General features: G+C 41.0%; 1 protein-coding gene across 4 annotated transcripts in view; it reads right to left on the reverse strand.

Moving 5' to 3' along the window:
* Window positions 1-1,354: 1,354 nt before the first annotated feature.
* Window positions 1,355-14,137, reverse strand: part of myot (myotilin) — a 35,606-nt gene continuing 22,823 nt past the window's right edge. For 2 of the 4 annotated variants that reach the window (XM_050042706.1, XM_050042704.1), the window contains exons 10-18: window positions 12,997-13,985; window positions 11,670-11,820; window positions 11,307-11,408; window positions 10,541-10,578; window positions 8,268-8,403; window positions 7,856-8,063; window positions 7,519-7,684; window positions 6,216-6,349; window positions 1,355-3,518 (exon numbers count right to left, since the gene is read on the reverse strand). In XM_050042706.1, the coding sequence (XP_049898663.1) occupies window positions 3,376-3,518; window positions 6,216-6,349; window positions 7,519-7,684; window positions 7,856-8,063; window positions 8,268-8,403; window positions 10,541-10,578; window positions 11,307-11,408; window positions 11,670-11,820; window positions 12,997-13,985 (2,067 nt within the window). In that variant the 3' untranslated portion in view covers window positions 1,355-3,375. The remainder of the gene's footprint in view (window positions 3,519-6,215; window positions 6,350-7,518; window positions 7,685-7,855; window positions 8,064-8,267; window positions 8,404-10,540; window positions 10,579-11,306; window positions 11,409-11,669; window positions 11,821-12,996; window positions 13,986-14,137) is intronic. The other 2 variants (XM_050042705.1, XM_050042707.1) reach the window with 2 other exon arrangements.

Genomic DNA, 14,137 nt, shown 5'->3' on the forward strand with positions numbered 1-14,137 from the left:
TAGTATGTCATAAAAACAAATAAAAAGGTCATAGTATAGTATGTCATAGAAATATAAAAAGTTCATAGTACAGTATGTCATAAAAACATGAAAAAGGTCACAGTATAGTATGCCATAGAAATATAAAAAGTCATTTTATAGTATGTCAAAAAAAAATATAAAAAAAGGTCATAGTGTATTTAAACTAGTATATTATAGAAATGTAAAACAATTCACGGTAACGCTTGCCATAAAAATATTCTTAAAAAGTCATAATATAGTATGTCATAAATGTATTTAAAATATAGTCATAGTATAGTATGTCATATAAATATGAATAAAGAGGTCATAGTGTAGTATGTCATAAAAATATGAATAAAGAGGTCATAGTGTAGTATGTCATAAAAATATTAATAAATAGGTCATTGGAAAGCTGCTGGACCCGACGGCATCCCAGGACTGCGCAGACCAGCTGGCTGGAGTCTTCACCAGGATTTTCAACCAGTCCCTGTCACAGTCCACTGTTCCACCCTGTTTCAAGTCTTCCACTATAATCCCCCTGCCTAAGAAACTCCACATCTCCAGCCGCAGCGACTACCGGCCAGTTGCAGTGCTTCGAAAAACTGGTCCGGGGTCACATCATGTCACTCCTGCCCCATAGTTTTGACCCCCACCAGTTTGCTTAGTTTGTCAAAAATACATAAAAGTAAAAATATAAAAGTATAAAAATATATAAAACATACTATATAGTGTGTCATAAAAAATAACACATTATAGAATGTCACAAAAAATAATTTTACTATACATTCAAAAGAGTCGTTGTATAGTCTGCTTAAAAAATTATATAAACCTGTGTGTTGTCAGCCATAAAAACTAGTTCCCTTCAAAAAGCTCTTATTCCCATAACTACAAGCAGCTCTTCATCAACAGACCACCAGAGGGCGACATGGTGCATGCACTTACGAGTTATTTTGAAAGAGAGTTGACAAAGTCAGGATCCTGCTCACCCACACTTGGTGGCTGCTTGCTGAGCAGCTCTTCAGCCTCAGGGGCAGATTATCAGACCATTGGCCCCTGAGCAGTACATGTCTCCTATACAGGAGCAAGACACACACACACTGTAGTGGTTTGACCTTTGACTTTGTTCTTTTATATCTCTTTGTAGTCATTTTGTGTCTCTATAACATAATTTATGTTCTTCGTTTCATCTCTTTGTGGTTGTTTTGCCCATTTTTTGTAATTATTTTTGTGCTGCTTTGCATCTTTTCCTGGTCTACACATGTTAATTTGAGTGACATTTTGCAGTTGAGGGCCAGGGGCCCTGTTCTCTGAGCATCAAACTATTTAAAAAGACACCCACACCAAGGAGCAATGCTAAAGTCACATAAACTTTATTCCTCATTCATCCAGTGATATGTAAAACTTACACAACAAACAATACTGAGGGAGAATACACGCTACTACCTCCAAATCCAACGTTTAACCCTGTTTGATCCAAACTTCATAAGTCCTGAGTGAAAGGCAGTTTACATGTTCACATGCAGCTCAACTGTGCTGCATTTGTAGCAGGAAATACAGTGTTCATCTTGACTTTCATCTTGTGACCTAAATCTCAGGTTCTGTTGGCATCAGACTGAACTGTGGCCACACAGGGTTAAACACCAGATTTTCTGTTTGCATGCAGATCAAGCCAAAAGTACCAGGTTTTTGTGAAATTACTTCTTGGCTGGCAGTAACAACAAGCAGTTCCAAGGTAAGCAGGCATACTGAGCCTCTTTTTAACAGATCTTTCTATGCAAGGCTCTGGTGGGAAATGAGGAGTGTGGCAAATGTGGCCACAGGCTGACATACTGATACTTACAGTTCAACTGAACATACAGACTGAATGATGCTTGCCTCCTCTTTAGTAAAATGTAAAAACATGTCTTATCTGCACTGCAGACGTGATAAAATGTAAACCGTTCATAATAAGTTAGTTCTGAGTGCTGTTTTGAGTGCAGATCAGGTTTTGTGTTCAGTCATAGAGGCTGGGTATCAGAATGGCAGCTCGTTGCTCTTTGTCCAACTCATTGATATGATACACTTCTGGCTGCAGCCTTCTGCAGACCACAAGAGGGGCGACTTCAAGCCCCAACACTGATAACTAATAGCTTCAGTTCAAATAAATAGCTTCATTCACATACACTGTATATTAGAAACCAACTTTAAAAACACATATTAGACTGAATTTATACCACAGCAGAGAATCTGAGCAGGAACCAGTTGTGACATCTGAGCTCTCTTTAAACACTATTCCAGTAAATGCAGCTTTACAGACACACATCATCAGAAGCAACAGCAGCTGTAATTCAGGGACAAGAACTTCAATTTGGAGGCTCAAACACTAAATCATCCTCATTTAGCTACAGGCTGGAGGACAGGAGAGTGTGAGACAGGATTAAAGAGCAGCGATAGATGCTGGCAGTGTTGGATTGTGGGTACTGTAGTTAATTAAAGCCATTAAAGTTTTGTAACCTATACCATGCATCAGAGCTGGAAACTGGTTGCAAGATAATTATTTTAAATAAAAGGTGCAATTAAAGTGTTAATAAATATGTTTGAGAAGTCCTGTCATCATTGGTTTCTATGGGGAAATGGTTTCTGGACCACAGGGGCTTTAGTGTCACAGTATTGTAGTTGGCAGCTGGGATAAAACTGGCAGCAGGTCTGACTCTGCCCCGCCGTATCCAGGTCTATTAATACATCCGTGACCGAGACACCATTTTGCTGAGAGCAGAACGGACAGGCAGATGAAGAGAGGCTTACAGGCATGTATCAAACATCAGCTCTGAAACCTTAAACAACAAAACAGAGAAGGGAGAGGCACAGTGGTGACGAACAGCAGCAGATGGACAGTAAGAGGTGTGTTTAATTTAACTCAGAAGGCACTTCACTATGGAAACACTTCACTCAAAGTAGCTACCACATGCTCCTTATGCTTAGGGTTGTTGTTTCCTCAACACATCATCTAATAGATGAAGGCAGGTTTTTTTTTAGTGTATTTGCAAGATTCATTTATACTTTTTCCAACGAAGTAAAATTCTTAAATACCATATCGCAGTGTAATTAAAGGATTTTACTGTAAATGTACCTTCATCCTAAAAACATGGCAAGCACACTGCTTAATTTGTAGTTAATCAGCCTTGTACAGTAATACAACCAAAATGTTTTGTTTAATGAACCTGATCTGGATTGGCCTCAAAATTGTCCTTCTGTGTCCTGGTGTGCTGCGATACTGTAAATCTGAACCAAAGCCTAATCAGTACCATATCTGCCGTGAAATGACAGTTAATACAGGCTCTGGTCCAGTTTTACACTTCTGACATGTGTGATAGTTATCTGAGGATTAGTGTGGCTCTACAGCTCTTCACTCTCGTACAGAGGGGCCGTGTGCTGGGCGGGGCTCTCCACAGTCAGAGCAGGCACGTGGCTCAGAGACGACAGCAGCTTCAATGTCTTCGAGCCAGGGGGCGCCGTTTTCATGGGCTGGGTTGTACGAGCTGCGAGGGACAAAGGAGAGGGGAGTGATGAATTCAAATGAACCTTTACTGATCGATGACATATGGACTCAATTTTGATCGTTTTCTTGTTTGACTGGAATAGTTTTATTAGAGGAAGGCTAGTAACTGTAATTGTTGACAACTATATTATTCACTTATCATTATTTTATCATGCTATAACCCTACCTGTCTACAATTTTACAAGTATGGTATTTCATGAACTTTGAAAACGTTACCCACATATATTATAGTGTCTGCATGTTAATCCAGATTGTCTGATACCAGTTCTTCAATTTAAAAGCAGTGCTTAATGTTGTGGTCCCTTACTTTATTATTTTTTGGATAACTGAGTAAAAACTTCAGGGTGACAAATCCTTTTTCATAGGCCTGCAGATGCCTTGTTTATTTATATATTAATAATAGGACTAACATCACTGGTGTTACCAACAGCAGTAAGAGATTATACTGGTGGACGACTAGCTAAACATTCCTTTCATGCCCGCTGTCTGAAAATAACTCTTCTGCCCTGCACACCACAGCACAGGACAGCACATCATGGCTCGTTGCCAGGTAAAGAACCAACACACGTTTGTAGAGACAATGGGTCCGCAGCTCTTCATGTTTCACTCTCCATTGTCAGACTCACTAAACAATTCACTAGTGATTTTACAGTTACTTTCATCTGGGCCTGATGTGTTTGTATGTGTGCACATGTCCTCTGGGGCGAGACACTGTTTATAGTTATACTGTGTGGTTGTCCCTGCAAATCAGCTGTAGTATTAACTGTAAATAATCACAACCTATTACATGTCATCAAGGCTCAAAAAATACAAATACTAAACTACAGTATGTAAGACAAATACACAGAAAAAAACAAAATGGGCCCCCTTAAAATCAAAAGAACTCCAGGGCCATACTCATGTATTTATCACTTAGAGGCTGGGGGGAATCTCTGAGACAAAAATCCTTGATCAGGAGTTCTTAAAGTTTTGATAACTGAGTGGCATTTTAGGGAGCCAGCATATGAATGAGGACTGCACAGGAAAAGTGCAAACAGACTATACTGGCTTTTTTTAATTACCTTTTAATGACATACTTTACTGTGACATTTTAAATGACCTTTTTCCGTTTTTTTTACCATCATATTACATACTAAGCAATTACTTCTTTATGTCATGTTTTTTGAAATGCTATACTATGACTTTTTGTGACATTTTTATGGCATATTATACTCAAACTTTTTTATGACAATCTTCTGAATACTATGACTTCTTATTAAAAATTTTAACACACTATACAATGACTTCGTTCACTGATATTTATATTATAAAACCTTGACGGAGAGTTTACAGACGGTGAGTTGATTTCCTCATCCCTGTGAGTGACTCGCAACCACAAGCCATCACTGTCCAAAGCTAACTAAAAAACAACACCAGCACTTGAAAAATAGACATAAGAGCTTAAATTTAGCACAACTTTAGGGGAGCTGACTGAGCAGCAACTGGAAATGTCCACGCCTAGATCATTAATAACAAGCGCCGATTTTCTCTCCTTTGAACCCTAGTTTGGAACGTCAGTGTGTTCTTGTTAAGTGCGTTCAAAGTTCACCGTTGTGCTGGAAATTAACGTCAATACATGCCAAATGTTATGCACACTATAAAAGCATATAAATAATCATGATCAATACATTATTGGGCGGGATAATTTGATACTTTAAGTGTACTGTGATTATGCCCCAGGTATAAACCACCTCTAAGCTCTCGCTTGGGTCCGACTAAGACTGGGCAATATACCAATATTAAATCAATATTGTGATATGAGATTAGATACTGTCTTAGATTTTGGATATTGTAATATCATTGTTGTCTTTTCCTGGTTTTAAAGGCTGCACTACCAACCAGACTGGTCTGTTAAACTTTTTGCCTTTTGTCACACTATCTGTCGAGGTGTTTGGTCAAAAATATTTTGATATTTAATTTTCTCCATATTACCCTGCCCTAGTCTGAATATTGCCACAGCTGTATGCCATTGTCACTTTGAAATGTATGGTGGCTTACCCTGCTGATGTCTGAGAAAAGTTCTCTATTTTTACTATTATGTCACCAACTATAAGCTCTTAGTGATGAAAAGCACCCAGTAAAGCCTGTCTGTTATGAGGTCCTGTTCAATTACAATATCTGAGTCCTGGTTCATACAAAGTGGTCAGGTTTGCTACTCATGTACACAGTCCAGCTCTGTGTAACAGAGGGTCAGATAGTGTTCTGCGAGGCCTTTGTCAGCCCTCTCACTCAGCCCCTCTCCACAAAGCAGATGGTGTGTTATGTGATAGAGCAGAAACCTAATAGCTGTGTTGTATTTTCCTCCAGTGAGCTCTCTCTCATCGGTGGATGCACTCCATACTTATCACTCTGACTCGCTGATTATGCAGTAGTCTTTAGGAAAGCTGAACAGCTCGACGCTGCATACATTCATCAGGTTTCCGCTCGATCACATAACACGGCATTTGTTTGACGTGTTCCAGGCTATAGAGCCGGCGTCACTGTAGCGTAGAGCACACAACATCCTCCATCTGCTGTTTTAATTTTACAGCCCGGGCTACTATGGTAACTACTCGGCTATCTCACACAAGAGATAACTGAGATGGATCCTTTACAGCAAATTTGCATAGAAAGATGAACACACACAAGGTGGACTTACTGCCGACATCCAGCCTGGCGTTGCATGTGGACATGCCAGCTTCATTGATGGCAGAGAGAGTGTACCAACCAGCATCAGTCTTCATCACCCTCTCTATTAACAAGCACTGCCGGCCTGAACCGTCCTGATACAGACTGTGGAGGAACAAAGACAGAGACTAAGTGTTTAATTCATCATTAAGTTAGAACATGTTGGCTAAAGCTTCCTAATGCATGCTGAGTATTTAAAAGAACATACAAAAATACACGATTTAAAAAACACAATGGCACACATAAACTGAGAAATTAAAAGGGATTAAAACCTACACAGTAAACGTGTATTGACAATATAAAAATATTTATTATACATGTAGGTGCTTTCAGGTACCTCAAAATACCAGTATGACCTATTGAGTTTGATGCACAATACTGAACTGCAGTTAAAGCAGCTATGTGGAACTTTTTACCATTCATAAAACAGTCCCTAGTTCGTATCACCTCCCCTTGAAGATCTCTTGTACAGTAGGTGGTGGTATGCACCTGGAAGTTGTTTGCGACCCGCCAATAAATTGAGAGAAGAAGAAGAGCCGTGTTTACAGAGAGTGTTCTTCGAGAAAGCGGTACGCAACGGGCATTGCTGAACACATAACGGTTTTACCAGATGTATCTATAAGGACTTGGTTGTACTTTCGATGTCATGGTGGATAAAGAAGGAGCACCATCTAAAAGAAAAAGAACAGAAGAACAGAAGAAGGCTAAACGGGACAGTGATAGGGCTCGAGCCCAAACGCGTGTAAACCTCGGTCGGGCATTCACCAAGTGGAGAGAGCTGAGAGATTTGAAAGGTTTTAAAACTGATCCCGAGTTGGCCCTTTTCCTAATCGACAGGTATGTAATTTTTGTTTTTATTTAGAGAATATACCGCAACTTGTTAGACGTTGTTTCACTTCAATATATGACGACATGGAAGTTATAAGCAAGCTAAATGTAACGTTAGCTGATGTGAACCGCTTTTGTCTAGTAACGTTACAACAAACGCCACAAAATTATCTGTGACTGTGACCATGAACACAAATATACAGCAGGCAGTTGTCCTCAGTTTATAAGAAATTCAGAGCTACACCAGAACATTTATGATTTTCCTCTCGCTCTCCAAAACAAATGCATGCGGTAATTGCCGGTTGCAGTCGAGATTTTACGACACCAGGCTGTAGGTGTCATACCCTTTCGACCAAAGGGGGGCACTATAATCAACGAAAACGTAAAGTTCCGCACAGCTGCTTTAAGGAGGAGTTTAGGGGTAACCAAGTACTTTTCTGACCCACCTCATTCTGTGTGGGTCAATGCGCAGCATGTCTTTATCTTTCTTCCAGAAAAGCTGTGGAGGAGGGGAAGCATCCACTTTACACTCTAACCTAACAGTGTCACCCTCTAAAGCTCTGGAGTTTGACATCTTCTGGACAAAGGTGGGAGGACGAAGAGCTTCCTGGGCTGCAGAGAGGAGGTTGCACAGCACAGGTGATTACATATCTCCCACTCAGAATAAATACTGTACAAAGTAGGACTGGTATAGATTAATAAACTATGGTGATGATTACTAAGCTGTACTTTGATAACTCTCTATTAAAAAGACAGCATTTCCATCCTTAACAACATTTTTACCTAACACATCGAGCCTCATGGTAAATCTGCTCTCCCCTGCTCGGTTCCTGGCCACACACTCATAAACGCCGGCATGATGCACTGTGACTATCTCTATGATGAATGAGTGCATCCCTTTCTCACACACCAACATCTTATGGTAGTCATCTGGACGAATGGCTTTGCCGTCCAGGTACCAGCTGACGTCTGGAGTAGGGAGGCCTCCGACCTGGATTGAGAAAAGAGAAACGTTTCTACTTTATTTACCTTTACATGATCACACCATTATTACATTGATTTGTTGTATTAGTTATAGAAGGGAGCCCCCGACCTTGACCTGTAGTAATACAGACTTGAGTGTATTATTAAACTTAAAATCGTGAAGCTTTTGGTGTTAAAAACCTGCATGTGTGTATGTGAGTAAGTGATTCACCTTGAAGTCAATCCTACAGAAGCGTCCCTCCTCTACAGTGAGGTCTTGAGGGATCTGCAAGAAGCGAGGAGCGTAACATTTCTCTTGGATGGCTGAGCCCTCATTTCCCCTGTCTGTGCCTGTGTGGCGCCTACCCCTGCAGGGAGAGAGAGATTATTTATTCATAACCTCACTTTACCTCACTTTCACTGACTTAATTTTACAGTCCACTGGTGACAACACACACACAAGCAACTGATTCCTGTTCAGTCTGACAGCATGGCTGCTGAATCAGGGACTTGATCCATTTTCATAAAAATGTAATGAATGAAAAGGACATTGGACTCTTTGCTGTGGTCATTTGACTAGTTCAACAGAAAATAGTGACGCTCTCTTTTGTTATGATGACAACACATGCAATAGAGCCATAAAGTGTTACACTCGCTAGTTTGAGAACTCCATTTTGGCTTGCTGCTGCTTTTTATGTGATCAAAGGTATTGACAACTTTGCACAGTAGAGCAGGGTCAATTTCTGGTTTTGCTGGTCCAGTCAAGCTTACATGGATTTGATTTTATGCAAACCGGCTAAACCGACATTTGTCATATAACACGTTCTGACAGATTAAAAGTAGCCTACATCAACAACCCGTGCTGACGGCATCATGGCTCTAAATCGAACTTGTATTGTATTAGTAATAAACGATATAATAAGGTGATAAATATAATATTATGTTTGTTTATACACGGACAAACAAAGACAACAGTGTCTGACAGGCTGTGAGCTGAGCACCACATGAAGGACATCAAATTTCAGTAGAGATGGGAAGGGCAGAGTAGTGCACGCCATGTTTGTTTACTAGAAAGTTCATGTGTTTCTTGGGGTGTTGAGCCAAAACAAGGCAGTTAGTCTCTCAAGAAAACTAAAACTGCACCAATATGGCAACATTTTAGATTTGAAGCCGATGAAAGAGGTTTCCTAACTATCTGCAGGCAATGTGGAGCGCCGTTTAGAGCTCAACTTTTGTTGGATGACCTGTTTCTATTTATAGGCTACCTGTTGCTTGCTTTGGCTTTGAAAGGGCCGCAATGGACGAGGAATGGCTGATTCATGAAGTTGAATTGAGGAATTACCTACAGTACATGATGCCTCATTATTTCACTACAAAAACAAAAACAACATAAGATGGCAGCTGGCTTGAGGGAGATCTAAGGGAGCTGAGAGTTTCTTCTAAGGTAAATGATCATTACTAATAACAAGCTACGCTCCTTGCTGTTTGCTGTATTGTATGTAATTTCTGGTAAATAATACAATTTAAAACATGTTTTCTGTTTTAAAAAGTAATGTTACAAATGTAGGAAGATAGCAAGTAAGCTACTACCAATCTTTTAAGTGGTTACATATCCAGTCTGATCTCACGCGCACAGCTGATTATTTACATGGTTTGTTTACATGATGTAACAGAGGTGCATATTTAATGTATTCAGTGAAGACAGAGAGCCCTGATGCTACATAATGCAATATGATAATAGTCAAACGCTGGTTTGCTGTTTGGACACGGTGTCATTATGTTCCACTCTGGAGCGGCTACTGAGTATATAATGTAAAATTCACTATACTGTCCTAGCCCAGCCTGGCTCTAATATCAAACCAGTATGAAAAATTGAGTAGATGTATTTATAACTGGCAGTGTCGGGGGTAACACGTTACAAAGTAAATAATCAGATGACATTTTTGTGTAACAAGTAACATAACGTGTTGGTTTTGCAATTCAAGTAATCAGTTATTTAGTTACTTTTCAAATCAGCAAACCATTACTTTCACTAAAATATTACAGTATTTCCCTGTTTCTTTTGCTGACATTAATTGCATGTTTGTTAAAACATGATGTAACGTAGCTGAATGGGAATGTCTGTTCTACTCTCATACTATTTCTATGGCCATTTCTCTCTGTCCTGACAGACAGTTGGAGTTATAAGACACTGAGAATGTTTATGGCACCACACATTGTAGAAATTAAGTAAACACAGGCTATAATTAGGGCTAAAAAAACACTTTCCAATCCTTATGTATAAAATCCTCCTATTTCTACATCGAATCCCATTAAAATAGTGTAATGTTGCAGTGGACAGAAAAACACAAGCAAAATATTCATGAGCTGGACAAATCAAAAGCAAAATTACCAATATAATTTTTAATCCACCCATGTTTAAAAGACTCGGAATCACACATTCAAGGTTCTCGTGCTAAGTTAATAATTATGAGCAATACTGAAACATAAATCACTTTTATTTACCATAGTCCACCTGTGTGTCTTCCTTCTGGTGATTCTGGCTGTAACAGAAAACAGAGTAATATAAGCAGAGGTAATCACAGGTTGAACTTTGAAAATGAACCGTATGGGTCAGTAGCTTGACAAAAAGCCAGGAGGCTAACTGTGTGTGTGTGTGTGTGTGTGTGTGTATTCTGACACAATAGTCCTGTTGTCACCAGTGAGCGAAAGGGGCTTGTTCTCAGAAAGCAGGCAAGAAATAGCCACTGACAAGCCACTGTGTCTCTGTGTGTATATGCACGTGTTGTGTGTTGGTGTTGTGTGTGAGACAGAGAGAGAGAATAGATGGTGCAAAGCCCTGTGAGCGACAGAGGCTTTTTGACAGAACAATCCTGGGCACGGGCACACACATGCACACGGGCACGCACGCACGCACACATACACACACACACACACACACACACACACACCACTGGACAAAATGACAGCATGGTACAGCTCACTGGGGCTGCTGATTATACTGCCAGGCTTTTTCAACTTTGGGCTGGGAGGCCCTGAGAGGGAAACTGGCTCCCTGTGCAGCCATTCAAACCCAAATGACTGTAATAATGTGTGGTCTTTACTTAATAGCAAAATGAAAGCTAATGGGCTTTGGACCAGAGCCAACATAAATGTCTGTGCAGTACAGTCAGCACTGCAACACCCATCAGTACAATCAGAAACACGCTGTTAAGAGGATTTTTGTATTAATTATGACGTCTACTCACTAGATGAAAGTTTGTTATCGTACCTGGTCGGGTTGTGAGTCTGAAAGACTGTCTTGGTCAAACATGTAGTTGGCGTTGTCTGGACCCAGCAGCCTACGAGCCATACGCTCCTCATAGGACAGTTTCTGTTCGAAAATGAAGCTTCATACTGTTAAATTATAATTTTTCACGCATAGAGAGGGCGTGCTGTGATTTGTTTTGGTAAACTACTGTAATTATGTATTGTGTTAGGTTCAAACAGGCACACAGTGTGTGAGTGTGAATGGGCTGGAGTGTGCTAGTAATGGGGTAAATGTTTTTTTGTCGAATGAAATGTAGGATTTTTGCTCTTCCAACAGTTTGCTGGACACACAAACACACATACACAAATAAACACACACACACACCTGGCTGTTTCTCCTCCTGGCTTCCTTTGAGCGCAGCTTCTTTTCCAGATCCTGGATGAGGGCGTCTTTGGAGCCCTGGATGTCTTCATCTGTGGAGCGAGAGGAAGAAGGCCGAGGAGCAACAGACTTCTTCAGAATGGGCTTAGGAAGGCTGAGGATAGAGAGAGAGAAAGCAGGAAGGAACAGAAGTTAAATAGAGCAAAAGAAGGAGGCAAAGATGAAGAAGATAACAATAGGCACTAAAAAAAACTTGTGTGCTGAAACAAATCTTTATCCAACACCTGTGGAAATAAGCCTTTGTCCTTAGCTGACGATTAGAAATGTGCTATGACTAGGGCTGGCTGATATGTTGGTATTAAGGGTGCGATGGTAACAATGTGTCCACCAGAAGGAATTTGTCTGATTCTACAACAGGAGCTATTCAGGGCAGGTTATGTAGCAAATCAGGACTGGATTTTTACATGATCTCACAAATCTAGCTGCCTTGAAAGGTTAGGTGATTTGTGCTGACATAAAGGAGAACACTTGTAACGATTGCTCTCAGGAAGCTTGAAGCTTCCATTTTGAAAGAATTTTAGTTTTACTGTTGTGATTCTTTTGTTGTTAACTCAAGTGTTGGCTCATGTGAGGCTTTGTTTGAAGTACGGTATAGTCACAATATACATATACTATACACTGTGATAAAAAAAATTACATATACCGTGATAGAATATTTTGGCCCATTCCTAGCTATGACCTCTAAACAGGTTGCTATGATTTATTTATGAAAGAAAGTTAAAACATCTGCGTGGACATTTTTACTAATACATGCTACAAAATGCATTTAATGCAGGGACCGCAAAGAATTGATTGCTTTGCTTTATGCATTTAGACAACAGAATTCCCATCATGGATTTGATGTAAAATAAAATGGATTGTCCATAAGCTTACATAACTAAGTCAAAGTCACAAGTGTGATTACTTTGTCTTTCTGTCAAGGTTTCTGTTTATCATCCAGGTGCATAAAAATACATTCAAATACCTCGACTACAGATTTAGACATTTCATCATTCATCTGAAAAGCTTCTTCAACAGGGGATAATTATTTTCAGGCGGTGACCACATCCACCAGTATGGTAGGTCCACTTACTGTTAAATCACTGTAAGCAGTAAACAAGTGTTCCCCTCTCTGTTCCAGAGCTTCTCCAGTTAGCCCTACACATACACACATCTGTTCTCTCTGCATAAATGTATACATTTTGTTTGTCAAAGGAATGTTTTTTTGTGTGGGAAATGTTCACTTATCTGTAAACATGTGCATGCCAAATTGACGTATATATTTACTTACATGCTTGGCCCTCCCTTGTAGCTGGCGGGCAGGGAGACCACAGCAGGTGGTACTCTGTTCTGTCCGTTGGGAGTGTTGGGCTGTGGGACAGAGGAGGAGGAGGAGGAAGGAGATAGAGGGGAGTGAGGGAGGGAAGGTGACACTGGGAGAGGCTGCTGAGGGAGGGAGGAAGGAGGGGTGGAGGCCCTCACAGGGAGGAGAGGGCTGGAGGGGGCGAGTGGGGAGCGGGAGGGGGAGGTGGAGGGGTGGGGAAGGTTGGAGTTGGGAGATAGCTTGGAGGAGGAAAAAGGAGAGAAGGCAGACTGGGAGGGCAGCACGGAGCAGAGGTAAGCAGCAGATGCTGACATGGTGTCCTGATTGGCTGGCAGGGTGGCGCTACCAAGGCCGGTGGCACTGGGGATGCTGGGGGTGAGGGTGATGGTGGAACGCATGGTGGTGCGGGGGAGAGAGGATGAGGAGGCTGGTGAAGGGGTGGAGGAGGTTGTGGTGGCAGAGGGACTGAGCAAGGGGGCAACAGAAGAAGGAGGAGGTGCAACAGAGGAGGCCGGGGTGGAAATCGGAGAGCTGAGACTGGATGAAGAGGGAGAGGACTTGACTGTGCCGTTGGCCTGGATCTGGGTCTGGGCGACAGACTGGGTTTGGTTCTGACTGAGGCTCATTGACTGAAACTGTGACTGGGTCTGTGACAATGACTTGGACATTGACTGAGTTTGACAGAAAGACTGGTTTTGTGTAGACCTCATTTTAGTTTGACTCTGTGCCTCCGTAACATTGGCACTATTTTGGGAACTGTTGAGCTTCTGTTGGGAGTTATTTTGGTTCTCCTGGGCTTCTTTCAGAACACTTTCATAGCTGGGTGCCTGAAAGGCCGGCTGTGATTGGATAAAATGCCTCGGTCGCTCATAGTTAAATGCACTGGGAGGGAAGACGCTGGGAGTGAAGGTAGGCAGGTCTGACAGGTTCATGTTGTTGCCCCCTGACTGGGAGGACTAGAAGAGAAAAGACACACACACACTTAGAGAAACTGAATCAAGTTGAAATTATACCTTTTTTCGAGTCTTATGAAAAAGAGACATGCAGAAACTTTTACACATTTACATTTGCTGAGGTAATAACACCACTTTTTGAATACCTAATGTTA

Source organism: Epinephelus moara, chromosome 4 (genome assembly GCF_006386435.1).
Source record: "Epinephelus moara isolate mb chromosome 4, YSFRI_EMoa_1.0, whole genome shotgun sequence".
Lineage (NCBI taxonomy): Eukaryota > Metazoa > Chordata > Actinopteri > Perciformes > Serranidae > Epinephelus > Epinephelus moara.